The 24,089-nt window shown below is 43.5% G+C and overlaps 1 protein-coding gene across 1 annotated transcript in view; it reads left to right on the top strand.

Moving 5' to 3' along the window:
- The window catches only part of UTRN (utrophin), a 609,745-nt gene extending 585,868 nt beyond the window's left edge, over positions 1 to 23,877 (top strand). Inside the window, exons 70-75 of the mRNA XM_060190773.1 lie at positions 3,417 to 3,575; positions 4,526 to 4,766; positions 8,122 to 8,230; positions 11,660 to 11,749; positions 17,317 to 17,339; positions 21,854 to 23,877. Of these exons, the coding sequence (XP_060046756.1) occupies positions 3,417 to 3,575; positions 4,526 to 4,766; positions 8,122 to 8,230; positions 11,660 to 11,749; positions 17,317 to 17,339; positions 21,854 to 21,862 (631 nt within the window). The 3' untranslated portion in view covers positions 21,863 to 23,877. The remainder of the gene's footprint in view (positions 1 to 3,416; positions 3,576 to 4,525; positions 4,767 to 8,121; positions 8,231 to 11,659; positions 11,750 to 17,316; positions 17,340 to 21,853) is intronic.
- The last annotated feature ends 212 nt before the right edge of the window (positions 23,878 to 24,089 follow it).

Below are 24,089 nucleotides of genomic sequence, written 5' to 3' on the forward strand. Positions count from 1 at the left end.
AAAACAACAAGGGCAACAAAAAAGGGAATAAATAAATATTAAAAAAATTTTTTTAAAAGAATGGGAAAGCTATCAGGGGAGGGGATGGGATATAGAGATCTGATGGTGGGAATTGTGTGGAGTTGTACCCCTCCTATCCTATGGTTTTGTAAATGTCTCCTTTTTTTTTTAAAATCAATCAATCAATCAATAAAAAAAGAAAGAAAGTGTCTGGGAGGATGGTGTCAGAGTGGAGACTAGAACTTGAGAGCTGGGTTAGAGCAGAGAGTAGCTCCTTGTTGAGCATCTCAGTCTGACCTGGGGCCCATCTATATCCAGACTGAGCTGTGTATGTATGTTGTATGAAGGTGAGGGACAGGGAAAGAGATCAGAAGCCATGTTGTACCATCAGTGGATTCGTGCTCACTTTGTTCTCGTTTCTTTTGTGGTGCTGAAGATCAAACCCAAGGTTTGAGATAGACTTTACTGTTCAGCCGCTTTCTCAGTGGTCTGGACATACCTGTTCTCAGGGTTCAGATTGTCCCAGGACGCCTTGTATTATGGCACCAGCTCCATGCCAGGGTCTGTGGTCAAGCTGTGGCCAGGAGATCTTCCAAATAGCTTCAGAAGTATAGAAGTGTTCTTTCAACTGCTGTGTTTAAATAGGGTTTTGTTTTTAAATTGTTGCTTTTCATCTTTCTGATTTCCCTTGGGGTATATATGCTGTAGTTACGTTATAGTTGTTTTTAGCTAATGCGAGAGTCATTTCATCTCTTGTTGTCACCATACCTGACATTACGATCTACTTTGTTCTGTCCTGTCAGCATTATGATTGATATGTTTGTCTTCCTCTCACTGTGTGGAGAAAGGGTTCTGCTGTGCTGCTGAGTGAGCTGGTCATATGATTGTCCCATTGTCTTGGAATATATGGACAGTAAAAAGGCTAAAAACTTGGCTTCGTTTCGCAAATGATTCGCTGCGATGTTTTGATATCTGCATGCTTGTTTCTGGTTATTCTTGAAATAGACTTTTCAACACGGTGTGTATGAATGTGTCTTCTGTAATTATCTTCTGGACTACTCAGTCTCCTAATGTCTTTACCATCTTTTTCAGTCTGAAAAGTGTTTACAAAATGCTCTTCTATATATTTTTAAAAATGTTTTTATTACCTTCATTTATTGGATATAAACAGCCAGAAATTGAGAGGTAATGGAGAGGAGAGAAAAAGAGAGAGACCTCCCCCAAGTTTCCTCCCTGTAGGTGGGGACCTGGAGGCTTGAACCTGGGTCCTTGTGTATTGTAACATGTGCATTCAATCTTCTGTGCTCTGAATTTGCTATGACTGTTTTATTTATACCCGTTAAATGTTTTTATTTTGCCCATTTGTCTTGCCCACACATTTCATTTGTAGTTTTTTTCATCATTAGATGACCTTTCTTCCCATTTGAATTAGGTAGAGTGACTCCAAGTATCACCAACTAAGAATCCTGTCATCTTTTTTTTTAATTTATAAAAGGGTAATACTGACAAGAGTACAGGATAAGAGGGCTATGATTCCACACAGTTCCCACCCCCAGAGCTCTGTGTCCCACCCCCTCCCCTGATAGCTTTCCTGTTCTTTATCCCTCTGGGAGTATGGACCCAGGGTCATTGTGGGATGCAGAAGGTGGAAGGTCTGGCTTCTGTAATTGCTTCCCCGCTGAACATGGGCGTTGACAGGTCGATCCATACTCCCAGCCTGTCTCTCTCTTTCTCTAGTGGGGCAGGGCTCTGGGGAGATGGGGCTCCAAGACACATGGTAAGATCCTCTGCCCATGGCAGTTGGGTCCGCATCATAGTAGCATCTGAAACCTGGTGGCTGATAAAGAATGAAAATATAAAGCAGAACAAATTGTCGACTAATCATGACCCTAAAGGCAAGAATATTGTGGATGAAGATTTGGGGTCTCCGTTTTAGAAAAAGCTAGTAGGTCTGTTTGAGGTCTATTCTAGGGGGACCATGACTTCGCTAGTTTTTACTTGCGTCTGACAGCAGCCAAGCAGGAAGATCCAGGTTATTGTCTGGGGAGATGGTGTCAGAGTTGGAAACAGGACTGGAAAGCTGGGTCAGGGAAGAGAGTAGCTCCCAAATAGGTGGAAAGTCTGTAACTACTGTTCCCTGTAAACCTGTCATCTTTAGCAAATAACCCATGTACCAGTGTTGATATACTAGTCTGCAGCCCATTTGTTCTGCCATTTTATGGTACAGTTAGATTTGGGGTATTTATTAATTTATTTCCTCTCAGAAAAATACCCCCTTTCTCTCCCTGTCTGTCTCTTTCTCTCCCCCTTTTTCTTTCTTTCTCCCCCCTCCCTCTCTTCCTCTTTCCCTCTCTCTCTCTCTCTCCCTCTTTTCCTCTCTCCCTCTCTTTCTCTTTCCCTTGCCACATTTCTGTCGGACCCAGCAGCTATATGGACAGCATAGAACCTTTTTTGCCTCCACGTATGAGTGCTGCTGCTCCACAGTGAGACAGTGGCCTTCCTCTCCGTTTCTCCTCGTCCTTGTAAATGTAGAAGGAAGCACAGGATTGCTGTAGAGGTCCCTGCCTTGCTTCTGTAGGAATTCTGCATTTTTTTTCCGGGGAGGGAAAGAGAGGATGACGCTGTCTCAATCCTTCCCCGCCGTGTTCCATCTTTTCCGGTCCTAACCATGTGAAGCAGCCCTGCTCCTCTATGCTTTTCAGTTTGATAGTAGCGAGAAGGTGAGGTCAGCTATTGGAATGTACATGGTGATCTTTTAAAAAAAAAAAAGTGTATGGCTTTCCTTTCTTTTTTAAATTTATTGGGGGATAAATGGTTTACAGTAAAGTACGGTAGTTTGCACATGCAGAACATTTCTCAGTTTTCCACATAACAGTCCACCCCCACTAGGTCCTCCTCTTAACTTTTCTGATACACAAACATTTCCATATACATTTCCACAGCTTTATCAAGAGAGGGGACGAGGTAGAGGAAAAAAAGCGAGAGAGGGGGACGAATAAAAAAAAAAAAACAGAAAGTAGGTTGACTAAAACAAAAGAAATTGACCAGTGAGTGCTTATGTGAATCATTGCCTTCATGGCAATGTTTTTCTCCTCGGCTATATCTTAGCATTCTAATGATAGTGTTGGGGAGAAAGCACAATGGTTATGCAAAGAGCCTTTCATGCCTAAGGCACCAAAGGTCCCAGGTTCAATCCCCAACACCAACATAAGCCAGAGTTACCCATGTTCACATGTATCTTCCTAGATTTTTAGCAGGAGGTCCGAGTCCTGAGCTGTACTGTGGACTTGGTCAAGGGGCCTCCTTCTCACTACTGTTTCTACTGCCTTTAAATCCAGAGACTTGTACCTGCAAGCACGAGCCTCTAGAGTGATGTCTGTCTGTCTGTCTCTCTCTCTCTTTCTCTCTCTCCCTAGGGAGGACGAGCATGCCCTCATCCAGCAGTACTGCCAGACACTGGGAGGCGAGTCCCCTGTGAGCCAGCCCCAGAGCCCATCCCAGATCCTAAAGTCTGTGGAAAGAGAAGAACGTGGAGAATTGGAACGCATCATTGCTGACCTGGAGGAAGAGCAAAGGTGTGTTATCTCTGGGGAAAAGACACATCTCCACATAAAACCTATACTGAGGGAGTCGGGCGGTGGTGCAGTGGGTTAAGCGCACGTGGTGCAAAGTGCAAGGACCGGCTTAAGGATCCTGGTTCCAGCCTCTGGCTCCCCACCTGCAGGGGAGTCGCTTCACAGGTGGTGAATCAGCTCTGCAGGTGTCTGTCTTTCTCTCCCCCTCTCTGTCTTCCCCTCCTCTGTCCATTTCTCTCTGTCCTATCCAACAACGACGACATCAGTAACAACAACAATAATAACTACAACAATAAAACAACAAGGGCAACGAAAGGAAATAAATATTTTAAAAATATATATCACGAAAACAACACCTATACTGAGCAGTCCTTTAATAAGAGCTTCACAGGGCTGGCCGGGAGGTAGCACAGCAGGTCCGGCGTAAGGACCCCGCTGAAGCAGGTCTGCAGGTGTCTATCTTTCTCTCCACCCCCTATCTTCCCCCTCCTCTCTCTTTCTCTCTGTCCTAACCACCACCACCACCAACAACAACAACAATGACAACAAAATGGAAAAAAATGGCCTCCAGGAGCAGTGGATTTGTGGTGCAGGCACCGAGCCTCAGCAATAACCCTGAAGGCAAAAAACAAAACTAAACAAAACAAACACAACTTTCACAGAGGAGCCTATGCACTTATTTTCCAGACCTGAGCGTCTAAGGACTCCCCGTGGGTCAAAGTCATGGGTGACGTCAACAAGCCAGCTGCTTGCGGGTTGCAGCTGCGACTAGGGGTGCGGGGATGAAGTCTGTTGCAACAGTTGCTTAAGAGTCATTGAAACCTGTCCCCCTGGACCCCTGGGCTTACCTAAGGAGAGAGAAGAAGCGTAAGGTAGATTGAGAACTCGTAGACGAGCTGGGGAGAGACCGTGCCGCTCCTAGTGATCTGGCTTCCCCGTATCCCTGTTAGAAATCTTCAGGTGGAGTATGAACAGCTGAAGCAGCAGCACCTAAGAAGAGGCCTCCCTGTGGACCCACCTCCGGACTCCGTGGGCTCTCCCCAGCACACCTCGGAGGATTCAGAACTCATAGCGGAAGCCAAGCTCCTCAGGCAGCACAAAGGGCGGCTGGAGGCGAGGATGCAGGTCTTGGAAGATCACAACAAGCAGCTGGAGTCTCAGCTTCATCGACTGAGGCAGCTGCTGGAGCAGGTGAGGCCTGCGGAGCCCGAGTGCGCTGGCTCCAGGCGCCCGGCTCACACCTTGGTCCTGTGGTCAGTAGCGAGATTCGCTCTCAGCAACCACTGGACTTGGCCGCCTCCTTCCGCCTCCTTCCTCCTCCTTCTCCACTTGTTTTTCTCCTCTTCTCCTCTCCTTTCTCCTTTTCCTCCCTCTCCTCCCCCATCTTTTCTTCTTCTTCTCCTCCCCCTTCTCCTTCTCCACATCGACTACTCCTTCTTTTCTCCTCCACCTCCTCCTCCTTATCCTTCTCTTCTTCTTCTACTCTCCCTTCTCCTTTTTCTTCTCCTCCTTCTCTTCCTTCCTCATTTCCTCTCCTTCTCCTCCTTCCTCTTCTCTCTCTTTTTTTTTTTTTAATAAGTTTAAACTTTATTTGATTTGACAGGCCAGCCGGGAACTGAGAAGGAATGGGGAGAGAGAAGGAGAGAGAAGCACACAGACAGACTTGCAATACTGCTTCACCACTCGCAAAGCTTCCCCCCTGCTGGCTAGGACCAGGGACTTGAGCCTGAGTCCTTGTGTGTGGTCACAGGTGCACTTAACCAGGTGTGCCACCACCTGGTCACATACTCTCAGCTTCTTAACCTCCATAGCGAAACTGGGTTAGAAATCCACCTCAGGTGTCATCTTAAACCCTCGCTGGCACCGTTACAGAAAAACCCCTGCTTCAGTCCCCCTTGTCACAGCTCAAATGTAGCCCAAGACCAAGGCTGCATGGAGAGCAGGGGTTACGTTCATTTCTTTTTTTAAAAAAATTATTATTTTAATATGTATTTATTTATTCCCTTTTGTTGCCCTTGTTTTTTTATAGTTATTGTTGTTGTTCTTGATGTCATCGTTGCTGGATAGGACAGAGAGAAATGGAGAGAGGAGGGGAAGACAGAGAGGGGGAGAGAAAGACAGATACCTGCAGACCTGCTTCACCACCTGTGAAGCGACTCCCCTGCAAGTGGGGAGCCGGGGGCTCGAACCGGGATCCTCATGCTGGTCCTTCTGCTTTACACCACATGTGCTTAACCCACTGCACTACCGCCCGACTACCGGGTTACATTTATTTCTAATTCATGGGTTTCAGGTTGGTTCTTACCAGTCCCAACAAATTTCTACATCAGCACCTGGCCTTTTATCTCTTTCAAATTGGGCGCGGTGTAAGCTGCTTGGCTCTAGTGTCCATCAATGTCTCCCCTCAGGATGCTGGCGAGAGGACGTGAGAGTCCACCTGCAGTTTCTCTTCCTTCCCTCTTTTGCCTGTGGGTTTAAAAAAAAATGTATATTTATTTATTTATTTATTTTCCTTCTTGTTGCCCTTGATTTTTTTTATTGTTGTTGTATTTATTATTGTTGTTGCTATTGATGTCATCGTTGTTGGATAGGACAGACAGAAATGGAGAGAGGAGGGGAAGACAGAGGGGGAGAGAAAGATAGATACCTGCGAACCGGGATGCCTGTGGGTTTTGTTTTTTGTTTGTTTTTACTTCAGCAAAAAATTATGCTTTCCCAGTTTATCATGGAATCTCCCACTCTTCACTCTAATCTATGTCAGTCTGTACTAGTCCAAGGGTGAGGTCGCTAAAACATACATCGGCATAAATCACATATGAAGAACATCTGTGGAGATTAATGGGAAAAATGGGACCTGAAGTCTTTGTGAGTCTCTTAGCAATGAATAGACTTGCGTGTTTACAGAGACCAGTCACTGAGTCAAAGGCAGAAATAACCCCCTTGCCAGGGACTTTCGCAAAACCTAGGCAAGCCGTCATCTTCCAGTTATTCTCACTGTTTTTAAAAAAATTACATTTATTTATTTATTGGATAGAGACAGCCAGAAGTCGAGAGACACCTGTAGCCTTTCTTCACCACTTGTGAAGCTTTTCCCCCTGTAGGTGGGGACCGGGGGCTTGAACCTGGATCCTTGTGCCCTGTAAGATGTGCACTCAACCAGGTGCGCCACCACCCAAAGCCTAGTTGTTCTCACTGTTTTTAAACTTGTCAGATGATATAAAGGTGGCATCATTCCCACACTCACCTACACAGTAGGCCACAGATCACTCCTTACACTTTGACTTTGTACTTTTCTGTCTGACTCTCACTGGTTCAGAATTTGCATGAGAATGTTTGAAGAAACTTCAGGACATGGACACTGGTTTGATTAGAAAGACCAAAGACCGTAGTCATCCCCCCCCACCCCAGAGTATCCCAGGACCTGGGTTTCTCAAAGCCCTCCTGGTTATTCAGTTGTTATCTCAGTGCCTGAAACACACCATTCTACACCCCCCACCTCACCCCTCAAACCCTCTAACACAGTTGTTCTCACTGGCATGCCTAGTTTGTAGGTAAGGAATCCGGGGCACAGAAGGTTGTAAAAAGTTTTGTACACAGTTACATAGCTTCAGATGCAAGTAGCTGATTCCAAAATTGCATTCTACCATGCTACCATTAAAATATTGATCCAAGGAGTCGGGCAGTAGCGCATCGGGTTAAACGCACATGGCGCAAAGCACCAGGACCAGCGTAAGAATCCCAGTTCGAGCCCCCGGCTCCCCACCTGCAGGGGAGTCACTTCACAGGCGGTGAAGCAGGTCTGCAAGTGTCTATCTTTCTCTCCTCCTCTCTGTCTTCCCCTCCTCTCTCCACTTCTCTCTGTCCTATCCAACAACGATGACATCAAGAACAACAATAATAACTACAACAATAACACAACAAGGGCAACAAAAAGGAAAATAAATAAATATTTAAAAAAATTATATTGATCTAAGCATTTTCAGTGAAGTGATTTTGAAATGGGATTAATTTACCATATGAAAAACACTGCCAATTCTTTCTCTCTTCTCTTTCTCTCTTTTTCTTTCCCTTTTTTTTTTCTTTTTTCATTTTACTAGGGCACTGATCAACTCTGGTTTGTGGTGATGCACAGTGAAATTGGACCTGGGACCACGGAGCCTCAGGCATGAAAGTCTTTTGCATAACCATTAGGCAGTACCCCATACCCTGAGTGCTAATCTTTTAAAGAGGAATGGAGCTTAACCCTAAATTTACTTGATTGACATAAAGAAGGATACAAGGCAATCAGGGGACCAACTTGACCTTGGTAAATAAATCTAGCACCATTACCAATCGTGTTCTCTCTAAGGTGCGAGACTTAAAAGGCCAGGACGCCTTAGTATCCAAGTGAAAAGCTAGTGACATGCCCAACTGATGCTAAAAACAAGGGCACTGAATTCTGCACGATTTAATTATCCTTGGTGGGGCTGAGAAAGTTAGAAACCAATGTTTTTCTTCACCGTTAGTTGACTCCTTTCCTTGTTCTCACTTCTGACTGTAATTCCAGCCTGAAACTGATTCTCGAATCAATGGTGTCTCGCCCTGGGCTTCACCTCAGCAGTCTGCACTGAGTTACTCACTGGACCCGGACCCTGGACCACAGTTTCACCCAACAGGTCAGTGTCTTCCCCCAGGCTCTGCTTATGGCTTTGCCTGCCGGGATAGCCTGAGGGTGCTTCTTCCCGAGCAAGTGCTCTCTGGTTTGGAGAGAACTTGACTTGAGCCAACCTAGGCTGCTGCATGGGAGAGGGATCAGGAACTCGTGCCGAGCTAGTGTCGCAGGAGACAGACTCTGGAACTCTCGGAGCCAGAAAGCAATCCCAAGTCTCTTTACTTCAGAAGAGTAGCTGTATTTATACTCACCAAGTAGGGTGGAAACAGGATGTGAGGTAGAGAGGGTGGAGCGAAAAGAGACTGGTGGAAATCAGGGTGTACTAGGAGGGGGGGCAGAGCAAAAAGACATCATGAACCAGTGGGGATTAAACCAATGCCCTGTAGGCATGACGGTGCTTAGTTAAGCAGGATTAGAGACAGAGGCTTTAAGGGGGGGGGGCTGGCATACTACCCAACATTTGCCAATTTTTTTTTGTTTCTTTTCCACTTTAAATCACATCCATATATAAGAGGGCCTTAGGCATAAAGGAGTTTTGTACTCTCTTTGCTTTTAACTAAGTACAAAACCATTTAAATACAGATATAGCCTATGTTTAAGTATAATGAGATTGTGCTGTGTAGCGGTGGATTGGATCTTGGTGAAAGATGCAAAAAAAAAAAAAACGCTTTGTTTTGCTTTCAGATGTGCAAGAATCTATTTTTTTAATTTCTTTTGCTTGAGACTTATTCTTGGGGCCAGGAGGGAGCTCACCAGGTGGAATACCTGGTCCACGCAAACCTGGGTCTGGCCACCCAGCATTCCCTGGGAGTATCCTGGGCAGCCCAGTGGGTGCTTCCTGAACAGTACATATGTGCTGTGGAGTCTCTCCTTTTCTCTGTGTTGTTTTTCTGAAGTTCAAGTAATACAGGTGAAAATTTCAGCTGGGACATGGAATTTGTGCATGCACAAACCTCTGGCCCAGAGAGAGAGGGAGAGGGAGAAGGAAGGGGAGAGGGAAAGGGAGAAGTAAGGGGAGAGGGAGAAGGAGAAAGAAAGGGAGAGGGAGAGGGAGAAGGGGAAAGGGAGGAGAGAGGGTGAAGGAAGGGGAGAGGGAGAAGGAAGGAGAGAGGGAGAGGGAGAGGGGGAAAGAGAGAGGGGAAAGAGTGAATGGAAATCATTCTTTTAAAGTAAAATTTCTATCTTTACAATTTTTATTTGCTATCTTTGGAATATGATTCTAAAGAACATTATACCAAAGATGATTCTCTTGGTGAACTCTGGCAACTCAATATTCCCTTTCCTCCACTCAGCATCTGCAGAATTGCCATCACTCAGACCATGTCTGAGGCCAAAGGCTCAGACTGTCACCAGTCACTGATAATAAGGGGGACCTGCTTCTGTTCCCAGGAAGGACTCGCCACTGGGCATTAGGAGTAACATTTTATTATTGATAAAGTTCTAAAAGTCTACTTACTAAGGACAAAAACATTAAACATGTTAATTTGTCTTTTTCTGTATTAATCAGAAAGAAATTTAAAACATTAACATAATTTTCATTTGATTTAAATAAGAATTATCTTACTTTTGATGAGAGAATAAAAACCATCAAAAACGTTATCTTACTTCTCTGCCTCTAGTATTGTTTTTTTCCAAAATGAAAGAAGAAAGAAAGAAAAGGAAGGAAGGAAGGAAGGAAGGAAGGAAGGAAGGAAGGAAGGAAGGAAAAACAAATTGGTAGGATATGTGTCTCACAGAAAAATAAAAACTTTGGGCATGGCAGCGCTGCGCCTGTTAAGCATACCTTATCTTAGACAAGGACGCAAGTTCAAACCCCCACTCTCCAGCTGCAGGGGGAAGCTTCGTAAGCAGTAAAGCAGGCCTCCAGGTATCTCTCTCTTTCTCCTTGTCTACCTCTCCCTTCCCTTGCTGGCACTCACGTGGGTGGCCTCGCAACAGAGTGAGCCACTGGTTTCCCGTGCTAGCTCGAGGGACGACACAAACAGAAGGAACACCAGGGGAAAATTCAGCTACCAACAATCCACTTTATTAAGCAAAAGGGCAGGGTGTAAATAGCAGAGTGGAACAAAGAACACTTTTCACATATGCCAATGATGATGGGTTTCCAAAAGGTCAGTACCCTCATAGTGGAGGATCTAAGGAATGATGAGAATTGATAAGGGTGGAGGAGAGTTCAGGGTGATTAGTTACTATGGGACAAGAGTGCTAATCATACCAGCAGGGTGAAGTAAACAGAGAAATGCAGAATATTGATGCAAGGAGTAGTGATCAAAGAACCAGGAAATAGTGTATGGGCCTTACTATTATGCTTCTGCCAAGGCAAGGTGATGGAGTATAGTTTGTATGTGATCAAAGATGGTGAACTTACAGTGAACTTTAAGTGAAGTTTTAAGCAGGCAGCCATTTGGTTTGTAACAAGAGAATGAGTTAAATGTTAGAGGGTGCAGGCCTTTGTGAAGCCTGGGAGACTGACAAGAGGAAACTGAGTCAGGAAAGCTTTTCCCTCCATGCTCCATCCCTGAAAGGGAGAGGCTGACAGATGGGGTGTCTTTTCAGACCTCCATCTTTAGCATGGGAGTTCACCTATGCTCTGCCATGCTTTCACACTGTCCTATATCCCTTCTTAATTTCTTTTTGCCCTATCAAATAAAAGAAAAAAGAGATAAATCAATCAATAAATAAATGGCCACTGGGAACAGTGGGTTCAGCGTGCTGGTACCAAGCCCCAGCAGTAACCCTGGTGGCAATAACTGAAAAAGAAAGCCAAGCCAAGCCAAGCCACGCTTATCCTGCAGGTCAGTGCCCTAGCTCACTTGCCATGTACCTGACCCAGATCTGAGTGCAGCTCCTACTACATTGAAGGAAGCGTAGGAACTGTGGTCTCGTTCACTATCTCTGTATCTTTTATAAAAAGTTAAAGTGAAAAACAAAAGAATTCTGATAACCAAATGGAAATAAAACAACTACATTGTTTTTCACACCTGTGTTTTCCTCTTGCACCTGGGTTCTCTTTCTTTTTGTCTCAGATTTTTATGATCTTTATTTATTGGAGAGAGACGGCCAGAAGTTACGAGACTAGAGGGAGATAGAGGAGAGAGACAGAGAGACACATGCAGCACTGCTTCACCACTCGCAGAGCTTACCCCCTGCAGGTGGGGACTGGGGTCTCTCAACCAGGTGCGCCGCCACCTGCCCCCCCCCAGATTTTCTCTAAAGTATCGAGTGTATTTAATTTGAGTAGATTCCATTACTAATAAGTCAATACAAAACTAGTTCTGTGTTTTCTGTTAGAATTGGAATTGTCAAAGAGAATGATTCGTTTGGGTAATTTTAGACCGAATATGATTCGTATCTTCTTCTGCAATTGAGTTTTGGTAGAATATGGACATTGATTTCAGAACCTCAACTGTTCTTTTTATCTGGTGTCCCGCAGCAGAGGACTTGCTGGCCCCTCCACAGGACACCAGCACAGACCTCACAGAAGTGATGGACCAGATCAACAGCACTTTCCCACCTTGCTCTCGTGAGTATACCAGGCAGCCTCTGTGCTTTTCTCTCTGCGCCTCCTTTCCTGAGTGAGGACCTTTGTGCTATGTAGTTAGATGATTTTATTTTATTATTATTTAAACTTTTTTATTATCTTATTTTATTTATTGAATAGAGATAGAAATTGAGAAGAAGGTGGAAATGGAGAGGGAGAGAGACAGGGATATGCCTACAGCCCTGCTTAATCACTTGTGAAGCTTTTCCCCTGCAGGTGGGGACCAGAGGTTTCAACCCGGGTCCTTGTGCACTGTAACATTGGTGCTCAACCAGGTGTGCCACCACCCTACCTGTGTAGTATGACGATTTTAAAAAGTTATATTAGAGGGAGTCGGGCGGTAGCGTAGTGGCTTAAGCGCAGGTGGTGCAAAGTGCAGGGACCGGCGGAAGGATCTCGGTTCGAGCCTCTGGCTCCCCACCTGCAGGGGAGTCACTTCACAGGCGGTGAAGCAGGTCTGCAGGTGTCTGTCTTTCTCTCCCCCTCTCTGTCTTCCCTTTTTCTCTCCATTTCTCTCTGTCCTATCCAACAACAACATCAATAATAACTACAACAATAAAAAACAAGGGCAACAAAAGGGAATAAATAAATATATAAATAAATAAATCCCAACATTCCCAGCACAGTAGAAGGAACTCATCCTCATCTTGCCCAGTCACAACTCCTGCCTCGTAAGAATCCTTGTAATAATAAAATTGGTTGTTTTATATAAAAAAGTAGTATTAGAATCAGGATTCAGTATCATTTGAAAATAAATCAAATAGTCTGTGAACAACACGTGAAGAAACCATCACATCACTGAGTACAAGGGACATTGAAATCTGACTCTGAGGATTTTTTCTTTTTATGTCTATACATGATAACGTGAAGGCAAACCAAGTCTAACCTTAGGAGGAGACGCCTCTCTTCCCTGTACTCAGTAGGAAGCTACATGCAGCGTTTGCAGCAGCTTGCCACACAGGCACACAAAGTATCGTCCTGCTAGGCCATCAGATGCAGAAAGAGAGTATCTCCAGTCTCTTCCTCATCCTTTACTTGTTGCTTCTTTAAAAAAAAAAATTTTTTAAATCTTTATTTACTAGATAGAGACAGCCAGAAATAGAGTGGGAAGGGGGGTGACAAAGAAGGAGACAGAGAGAGAGACACCTGCAGCCCTGCTTCACCACTCATGAAGCGTTCCCTTCTCTGTTTTCCCCTCCTCTCTCCACTTCTCTCTGTCCTATCCAACAATGAATGACATCAACAACAACAGTAATAACCACAACAAGGCCACAACAACAAGGGCAACAAAAGGGGGAGGGGAACAATGGCCTCCAGGAGCAGTGGATTCGTGGTACAGGCACTGAGCCCAGCAATAACCCTGGAGGCAAAAAAAAAAAAAAAAAGGATTGTTGCCTAGGGCCTGGACCTTGGTGCACCTGGTTAAACACATGTTGCAGTGCACAAGGAGCCTGGTCCAAGCCCGCAATGCCCGCCTGCTGAGGTGAAGCTAAGGCTGCAGTGAAGTAGTGAAGCTACAGGTCTCTCTCTCTCTTTCTCCTTCTCTATTTCCGGTCCCTTCTCAATTTCTGTCTACTCTATCAAATAAGTATATAGCTAAGCAAGCAAGCAAAAAAAAAAAAATGTAGAGAAAAGTGCTATGTGATTTCTTATGTAATCTGTGATTTGAATTGCTTTTATTTTTGGCTCTTGTTCAGATGGAACATACATAAAATCATCATCTATGATGCTTTAAATTGTTATTAGTCAGAATGTTACTAGCTATTATTAAATATGATTGATCCTGTATCATTTTTTTTTTCTGTTCTGTCATCACTGGAGTTTCACTGCTCCGGGCCAATTGTTTCAAATAGAAAGAGAGGGCTAGGGGCTAGGTGGTGGTGTACCAGGTGGAATGCAGACATTACAGCGAGGGCTGGGAAGATAGCATAGTGGTCATGCAGATAATTTCCATGCCTCCTGAGGCTCTGAGTTCCATGGCTCAGTCCCAAGAACCACCACAATCCAGAGCTGAGCAGTCTTCTGGTGAACAAACAACACACACACTCAGATAGAGAGAGGTAAAAGCAGAGAGACAGAGAAATAAAGAGAGACCTTGGGGGCCAGGGCAGTAGAGCAGCGAGTTCGGCGCACATGGTGCAAAGCTCAAGGACCTAGTAAGGATCCTGGTTCGAACCCCAGCTCCCCACCTGCAGAGGGGTCGCCTCATAGGCGGTGAAGCAGGTCTGCAGGTGTCTCGTTCTCTCCCCCTCTCTGTCTCCCCTCCTCCCTCAATTTCTCTCTGTCCTATCCAACACCAATATCATCAGTGGAAAAAAACAACAATAACAACAACAACAAGGGCAACAAAAACGGGGCAAAATGGCCTCCAGGAGCAGTGGATTTGTGATGCAGGCACCAAGCCCCAGCGATAACCCTGGAGGCAAAAAAGAAAGAAAGAGAGACATCACAGCACTGAAGATTCTAGTGCTGGCATATGGTGTGCCAGGGTTTCAAACCTGACTTATTCGTGTGACAAAGCAGGTGACCTCTCAGGTGAACAAGCTCTCTGACCTCCAAGGGCATCTTTAATAAGATCCCACATAATAGTGAACCACTGCGTAGCACTGATCGCCTTGCCATCTGATTTTCTCCTCTCTTTTCTCTTCTTTCTCTCTTTCTTTCTCTCTTTCTTTTTAATTTTTTAAAATCTTTTTTTTTTACTTATTGGATAGAGACAGCCAGAAGTCAAGAAGGAACATGCTGAGAGAGAGAGAGAGAGAGAGAGGGAGAGAGAGAGGAGCGCTGCAACCCTGCTTCACCACTTGGACAGCTCCCCTGTAGGTGGGAACTAGAGGTTCAAACCCAGTCCTTGCACACAGTACTGTGCGCTCAACCAGGTGTACCACCACCCAGCCCCACTTCCTTCCTCCCTTCCTCCCTCCCTTTCTTCCTTCCTCCCTTCTTCCTTCCTCCTTTCCACCCTCCCACCCTCCCATCCCTTCTTCCTTCCTCCCTTCCTTCCATCCATCCTTCCTTCACTGCAGACCCCTTGCCAGGGGGGATCAGGGGCTCAAGCCAGCTTCTTCTCTCATATGTAAATATGTCCGCTTAACCAGCTGCACCACCGCCACCACCAGCCCCTGCCGGCTGTTTGATTCTGTGTTGTGAGGAGAGATTTCTGAGCTCCAGGACTTCTTAATGGGATGCAGAGCATTTGCTGTCAGAGCTTTAAGTCTGCTCACTCACAACATGTTTATAGTTCGTGCCGTTTTACGTGGCTGTGCATTACTAATACTGGATAACTTTGAAGAACTTGACTGTGTCACGTGTATACAGTGATGGATGCTGTATGCCAGAATACTTGGGATTTAGTTGCTGTTGTTTAGTCTCTGAAGTTCTGCAATTACCTTACGTTACTCTCCTTGGACTCTACAGTCTAGTTTTGCATTGACAATTTAAAAAGCTTCAAGACAGCGGCCAGCTTTCCATAAATCCAAAAGCTTAATTGATTGATTTTTTTTATAGGCTTGTGACATCTTTTTAAAATGCTGTCTACATTTATCAAGGCCTTTAAAAATTGATTCACAGAGGAAATGAACAACTCATACAGACATAGTTCTCACTACTTGTTTCTGAATTGAATGAATGAATGAATGAGTGAATGATTTTCTTACTGATATGACTGAGTTGATTAAATTTCCCCAGGTAATATTCAGTTTCTGTAGGATTCATTTGTTTTGTTACCCCATTTAAGTTGCTCAGCTAGCCAATATTTTCATAAACCTTCACATTCCCAAAGCTTACTATTTTTGGATAATTTTTCTAAGCAAATCAGATTGGCACTCTCCCAAGTGAAATCCCTTGAGCCCTGGGAACTAATGAGAACCTTAAAATTACTTATCACCAGCAAACAGTGAATTAATCTGCATGTTCATCTTGACTTTTGATCTTTTGTGGATTGAGAATTAGCGTGATCACGAGTGAATTCCCATTCTTGGCAATCTTGGAATTAAAATGAAATTGTATTCATAAATTCCAATTGTGTGAACTGACAGCTCTCAAGTCACTCTCCTTCTTTTACTGTGTTCTGTGCAACATAACATCTAGAATTCTCCTGTCTTGAATCAGTGCCCTAGTGGGTCCCAATAGCATCTTTAAATTGGGGCTCTTTAAAGTTTTGTTGTAATTATTTACATTAAGTTTCAGAGCAGAGAGACACACATTTCTGTCTCTCACAAGGCATTTAATTGTGTTGCCTGTTAACCACAAACTTTCACTGCTACAACAATTTTAATATAAAACCTATGGTTTTTAACAGTAAGCTGAGCAATTTTTTTTTACAGACTTTTAACAATAAATACTTGATTTAAAAAAAAAAATCTGTGGACAGCTTTTTCACTGTGAATCGCCTGTGTTTATTAAGCTTAAGTGTGGTAGTCACTAAAAAATAAAGCCTGCTAAGATGTAGTGATTTCCAGACTTTTGTTTCCTTTTTTTAATTTGCTTTTTTTCCCCTTTTTGTTGCCCTTGTTGTTGTTATTGATGTTGTCATTGTTGGATAGGACAGACAGAAATGGAGAGAGGAGGGGAAGACAGAGAGGGGGAGAGAAAGACAGACACTTGCAGACCTGCTTCACCGCCTGTGAAGCGACTCCCCTGCAGGTGGGGAGCCGGGGCCTCGAACTGGGATCCTTCCGCCGGTCCTTGCGCTTTGTGCCACATGCGGTTAACCCGCTGTGCTACCACCTGACCCTCTTTTTTTTTTTCTTTTTTAATGCCTTTGTATGAATTGTTTAGGGAATACACTGTCTTGAATTTGGTAAAAAGCTATAGAGTTAAAAATGTTGACATATTGCAAAATGAATTTGTTTGGCTTGGGTTTGGTTATTTCTTGCTGTAAGGGGCAGAGAGGAAATTGTGAGCCAGAGGTGACAGAAACTAAAGTTTTCACTTCCCTTGTGACCTCTTGGCACAGTCTGTACTCAGCAGAATATACAGAGACTTACTCTCATCTGGTACATAAACTGAATGCATGATATATTTTATTATGTCATATTTACTATACTATAAAGTTACAGGGACTTTACCACTCTGAGCTGGAATTTTCAGAAAAAGAGAGACAGATGCAGAGAGAAAGGGTAAGATACCATAGCAACACACCTTTCTCCAGTGTAATGGGGTCAGACTTGAACCTGCTTCTGTACATGACAAATCGAGCATACTTCCAGGTGAGCGATCTTGCCAGCCTAGAAGAAGAATTGTTTTGGCAAAGCTTAGAATTCGATGAATGTGTTGACATGTACTTACCAGAGAAAGCCAGCATGTGTTTGGCAGATTCTGCTGTAGTTTTTGAATCTTAATCACTTGAGAGAAGAAACTAGGGAACTGGTTATTGTTAAAGCATCTAACCAAAACCAAAAAGAACAACCCATAGATACATATATATTTTGTAACTACCAGTAGCTTCCATTTAGTAAGTGGGAGAGGCCTATTCTATTTTGCATGCCCACAACAAAGACCTGAACAACAGCCTCTCACCAATTGATTTCTTTTGTTTTCTCTTTCAGCAAATCTCCCCAGCAGGCCACAGGTAAGAATTTATGGATTGATTGACTCAGTGTTGATGACCAGAACCCAGAGTATGCAAACTAGCTGCCTTTGATTTTAGAGTATTAGTGCTACCTTGTTCCCATGTAAATAAGTAAATTTGTTTAACATCTTACTACTGTATTGTCTGTTGGTCTAGACAGGGGGAGAGAACCTTTATCACCCCCCAAACACAGGATCTAGAATAGAAATCCTGGGAACTAAGAGAGGAAGAACAGAAGGGATTAATTGAGTAGAAAACAACTGAAGATGGGGGTTATGTTTAACCATATAGCTTTTAGAGCAAACTTCACAAAGAGGATACGGGGGTCAGGTTTTATGCTGAGTAGACTCAGGGCAACATAATAGTTGATATATATCAATTGTGAATGGCAATGAGCATGCAGGCGACTGATTGGTAGAGGTATTCTACTGAAGAGTGTCCACTGACCAGCTGTGCCCAGTTGCAGGTCTGGAGTCCTTACTAGTAGGGGAGCTTGGTCTAATCCAAGGGCAAGAGTTGGTACACTGTCCACACTTTGCTTCTTGCACCCTAGAGAGTCGGCCTGAGTTTTGACAAGAAGGGAATGATGCATTTTTATTATTTCGTTACATTTCCTAAGCCAGATCTTTCAGATACCAAGGAACCAAATACTTGCAAACACTGGATACTGTCTGCTCTAGAAACTTTCTGACAGCATCACATTGAACCAACCCTACAGAGACAGAACTGACCACTGTTCTATTGCTAGAAATCAACTTAAGATAGCTGTCATAGAACACTGAGGTGAAATGACAGAGCTGTATTTGGTACTTTGAAAGGAGGAAAGGTTGATTTTTTTTTTTTTCACTTACAATGTGCTGAAAACTGTTGACAGCTTTTCAGTATTCTACTTCCTGGGTACTCGCATCTAGTCGTGAAACAGGGCAATGCTGTAGATGGGCTCTGTGAACATTTTCTTCCATGGACTAGTTTACTAAGATTTCTAAAACAGTGACCCTTCTGATTGTGTTGGTATCTTATTGGTAAGGTGTCGGGGGAGTGGGTGGAATCTTAATGAGAAGTAAAGCCAGCTGTCCCTTAGGCCACTGGAGGGAAGTCAGGGGGATCTGAAAGTGGTTGGTGGATGGAGTGTGGAAGTGCTTGAGAGAACAGCATGACACCAGAGAGCGAGAAATGCTAGTGTGATTGCTCTTTCCGTCATGAGAGTTGGAGGCTGGGACTTCAACAGAGAATGAGGAGTTTATGTTGCAGATGTGAGGAGAGAGAGAGAGAGAGAGAAACCATCTCTGCTTGGAAGTCAGGAGAACAGGTAGTTAGAGTAGCCTTAGACACCTATGAGCAAGTTTAATGTGAGCTAGATGAATTAACTCGTGAATTCATGAATGGGAGCTGCTTCTCTGCTGAACATGAGTGTTGGGAGGCCAATCCACACCCCCAGCCTGTTTCTACCTTTCCCTAGTGGGGCAGGGCTCCAGAGATGCAAGGGTCCAAGACACACTGATGAGGTCGTCTGCCTAGAGAAGTCAGGATGGAGTCATGGTAGCATCTGTTACTTGGTGTCTGCAAGGTGGCGTGACCTAAGCTGAAACAAAATGGTTAATGAACAGGAACCAAAAAGTAGAATTAGAGCAGATGAGATGAGGGATTCTAGGGTAGAAGAAAGCTAGAAAATCCATTTTAGGTATGTTCTCGGGGGTACACAACTATGGTAGTTTTGCTTGAGTTTGGTAGCTAGCTTGAAATTACATAAGAATACTGTCTGAGAGAATGGTGTCAGGGGCTAGAAAGTTGGATTAGGGCAGTGAGTAGCTTGCATTCTTATAAAAAAAAATTCTGTGGCTAAAATGAACTATTTACCTGCATCCACCTGCTCCAGGACCTGTATATATATATTTAGCACTAGAACCTACGCAGCTTCCCAGTGCCTATTGGTCTGAGCTCGCAGCTTATACTCACAACTGGGAACATCGCAGGCCTGTTTCGGGACCAGTCTTTCTCGAGTGGCAGGGCAGGATGCCCTCCAGCTCCCTTTGGAGACCGGGACTATCCCTATTGTCGTCGCTTTATGCTGAGGACATGGTCCTGGGAGGGTCCACAAAATGCCATTCTTTATGGAATGGTGATGATGGGCCTAGGTCCATCACCACCACTGGTGGTGATGGAGAGAGGGACCTAGGCCCATCATATGTGTATGGGAATCCAAGGATTCCCTCACTAGGTCCCAGATGGTGAAGTGGTATGATACTGACCAAAAGGGCCATTATTAAGTGGGTCAGTCTCTTGCCCTTATCCAACTTTTGTAGTCCTCTGTCTTTATCTGATGATCTTAGGCTTTCTCTCAGTTGTTTAGACCTTGAGTAACATTTGTTGAGACCAGCCAGAGTTAGGTGTTTGGGATCCGTCTTCTTTGGGCCTTTCTGCTAGGTTGCCCAACTAATTTGGTCTAAGTCTAATCAGAGAATTTATGATGCCTTCTTTAGGCTCTTCAACCATTATTGAGCACTTAGACTTTGAGTTATATAATTCCCCCTTGTTTATGGATATATGTACACCTGTACTCAGTACCCTAAACCCTAGCCTAATACAGCATCTGTGACTTAGTTAAGTGACATGCCATCTAACATGGCTATAGGTAGTCCCACGTGTTAGGAAAGGTCTCACCAGATTTGAAGAGTTGCGAGATTGACTTCCCAAGCTTGGTATCTCTGTTTACAGTCCACAGTAGGATTTCAGTGGGGTGGCAGCTCCAGTAGCAGTTTGGTTGAAGGTGACAGAGGTGTTATGGCAGTAAGGAATCATAGAGAAGGAATATTAAGAAGTTTGGGCATAATCCTGGTGGTACCAGGACTAGGAGAAATGAGGGTCTTAAAGAGAATGTAAGGGGTTTCTTATAGTCTTAGAAAGAGTTTAGAAGATCAATAATTAATTTATTATCATTATAACCAGGTTAGTTGTGGGATTTGTTTTCTATGATAATCCAGTGGCTAATATCTATATTAATATACTTGACTTCACTGTGCTTTGAACCCTTTTAGTGGTATCTGAACCTATTTGTATTTTAAATACTTACAAGGCTCAAAGGTCTTGATCTGTCCGATCTGAAGTTGTAGTTGATTTGGATGTTTACAGAGCTGTATTTGCAGATACGTTTTTAGAGCTCCGTGAACAATTTAATCTCATCAGAGTTTGATCATCTTGCAAATCTAAGATATTAAATGTTTAGGCAAAAGCTAATATTTGTGCTTAGGGCTATGATCTAGGCAGTTAGGGAACTTGAGATATAAATATAACCCCCCCCCCATACACACGTCATATTACTGGTGATAGAACTAGAATTTCACATCTTTCCTGCCACCAAAGGTCTGTGCACCCCCTCCCCCCCCCAGGTAACCATTGGCATTTTCTTTTTTCTTTTCTTTTTTTTTTTTTTTGCCTCCAGGGTTATTGCTAGGGTTCAGTGCCGGAACTATGAATCTACTGCTCCTGGAGGCCAATTTTTCCATTTTGTCACCCTTGTTGTTGTTGTTTATTGTTGCCATTGCTGTTATTGCTGTTGGATAGGACAGAGAGAAATCAAGAGAGGGCAAGATAGAGAGGAGGAGAGAAAGACAGACACCTGCAGACCTGCTTTGCCAATCATGAATCGACACCCACCCCACCCCACCCCAGCAGGTGGGGAACCAGGGGCTTGAACCGGGATTCTTGTGCCTGTCCTTATGCTTTGCGCCATTTATGCTTAACCCGCTGCGCTACCACCTGGCCCCCACCACTGTCATTTTCCAATTTAAATATGGGTTGCATTGTGTCTGGTTGTTTATTTTAAGTATGTGTGTCTAGTTCTGTAAATGCCACATATGAGTGAAACCATCCTCTGGCTCTTTGCTTATATTTCAATGAGCATAATGTTCTCCAGAAAAATGAATGGAACTCAGTCAAAACTCTTAAAAGACTTTCAGATTTCCCCTTCACCAGCTTTTAAATATACAAGAGCTGGAGTCAGGCGGTAGCACAGAGAGTTAAACGCACGTGGCGCAAAGTGCAAGGACCAGTGTAAGGATCCAGGTTGAGCCCCCGACTCCCCACCTGCAGGGGAGTCGCTTCACAGGTGGTGAAGCAGGTCTGCAGGTGTCTGTCTTTCTCTCCCTCTCTCTGTCTTCCCCTCCTCTCTCCATTTCTCTCTGTCCTGTACAACAACAACGGCATCAACAACAACAACAATAACTACAACAACAATGAAAAACAAGGGCAACATAAATAAATATAAAAATATAAGGGAAAACAAATATAAAAAAAGATAATAAAAATACAACCGCAAACTTGGTACCTTTATGATGAGAAAAGCGCCTCACACTAGGCAGCAAAAAGGCTTGTGGCAGTAAAGGCTCCAGTTTAAGCACAGCGAAACAGAGAGGACTTGACTAGTTCTGAAAGAAGCACTTGTCTCTATTTAAAGGGTTCCTGGGTCTTTGCCCAGTGGGGATGCTGTTCTCACAGAAGTATCTTCTCTTCCACAGGCAATGTGAAGTGTTCATCCACCCAACTACTGTTTCCTGGCTTAAAGTAGCACCCTCTCCAGAAAATGCCCATCCCAACTTCTGTTTACCCAGAAGCACCAGCGCTCCTTGAAATCTGTTGAGCGTTGGCTGTGTTCTACTCAAGGAGTGAGACACTTGACTATCCAAAGAGAAAAGGAAATTTTGTTTTCTAGCAATCATATATTGTTGCTTTTTCTTCCCTTTCTACGCGGTTGTGAATGAATGGACAAAGTGGTATCTGGGAATGGTTATACATCCGTCACTAATTTGTATACTGTATGCGGTATTGGGAAAGTGGGTGGGGGCTTTCTGATATGATACCTTCTTTATAGCAACCATGACGAAGATCACATAAGAATTATATGACATTTTTACATTCCTTCATACTAACCTTATACGAAAACTTCAGTTCTTTCTCTGACTCTTCCACCATGAAGTTTAGGTTATTTATAATTTATCATCCACATGACCAAATAGATGTTCTATGTTTGCGTGTGATTTGGCCAAATTAATAAGTGCATATATTTCACTCAAATATGATATGTATATGGATTAGACCACAGCTCTGTGTGCACTATTTAACTTTATTTGGCATCATACAATTGCTTCTTTATTTTCTTTAGTGACCACTTGGAAACCCACCGTGTCATTCATTCCTGTGGGGCTAGCAGGTATTTCTCTTAGGATTTTCCCTCTACATTTTATTTCCTTGCTTTATATATAATAAGTCTTAATAATTTCTTTATCTCATGTCCCAGTCTATGGTGTAGCGGACACTTTAGGAGGGATTTGAATGATCACCAATATCATTTTACCAAAGATGCCCACTTAGGCATACTTTTCCTTTGACAGCAAGAACTTGACACAACCTTGCCTAGTACCCATGCCTCGGTGTTCATCAGTCAGTACACAGCAGACATTTTTCTCGTCATGATGCCAGAACATGTCACTGTATATAGTTTACTTTTGAAACAATTTATTCTGGCTTATATCTATTCAAATCCTTTATGATCATTAAAAACCTTTTTTTTTTCCTAAAAAGAGACCGACTCAATGCATGTCTCAGCTTACCATTGGGGGTAAATGAATACATGCCCCCCCTTCATCTGGTCAATACATTGTCAAGGGTGTTAAGCAAAAGTCTACATCACTGCTTCTTTAGAAGAATGGAATCGATGCTTATCTGGCGTCACCCTTACCTATAGCTTTGAGTGCACACAGCAGGGTACTTTGATTTAGCTTCTGATTTAATGTTTTATTGATTCTGTTTGAATACATCATGTGATTTACCAAATATAGAAGAGCCAGAATGAGTGGAAATAATTCTTTCTGATTCATTAAGCATATGTGCTTCTAAAATATCAGGACATTTTAACTTTGGGTTCTCTTGAGCTGGGATCTGTCCAGAAGGAGGCTTAAAGTCAGAACTTGCTATTCTTTTAGAATAGACCGGGTGGGTTGGGGCGGGGGGCAAGGGTGTCTATTTGCAACATAGATATTTTGAGAAGAGGAAAACTGTTTTATATTAAGAGGAAAGCCATGACCACCTTCCTACCTCAGACCCATCTTCACCTATTGCATTGGGGATAGCTTTATACCACTGCAGTCTGTGAATTTAAAGCTTTTATCCAGCTACTTCAGACCCACGGAAAACAGCTATTTAAGTTTAGAAAAAGATTTCCCTGAAGTCTGAACTATAAGTTCTAGATTGGGTGTCTTCCTTGTTCCTACTTTAACAAATCATGTATTAAGTTGTTTCCTGCCTGTCTTTGTGTATACCCTGTGATCTACCTGCCACTAAAGAAAATCTGTCTGAAACACTACATTATAACCCCCCCGAGTAACAGGAAAGGAAAGGAACTATATACTACAGTAACAGCAAGGCGGGAGACGTACGTTGTTCTTTTGAAATACGTGCTAAAGAACTAATCATGGTCTATCATCTAATCTGCCTACGTGTTGTATTTTTCATCCTGAATAAAATTAATTTTAACACAACATAACTTGCCTGGTCTTCATCTGTGTTCCTTAATTGAATCTAAGCACTGAGAGACTGTGTAAAAAGGGAGTCTGTGTCTTCATAAATTTGCATATTTCACTATGATTTCCCTCATGGACACTAGGATGAGCTTTGTCTGCTCTCATGGTCTTCCTACTGCTATATTTCTCTCCCTGTATAGGCTCTGTACAGAGATGGCTATTGTAGGAAAAAATA

This window comes from Erinaceus europaeus, chromosome 4 (assembly GCF_950295315.1).
Source record: "Erinaceus europaeus chromosome 4, mEriEur2.1, whole genome shotgun sequence".
NCBI classification, from domain to species: domain Eukaryota; kingdom Metazoa; phylum Chordata; class Mammalia; order Eulipotyphla; family Erinaceidae; genus Erinaceus; species Erinaceus europaeus.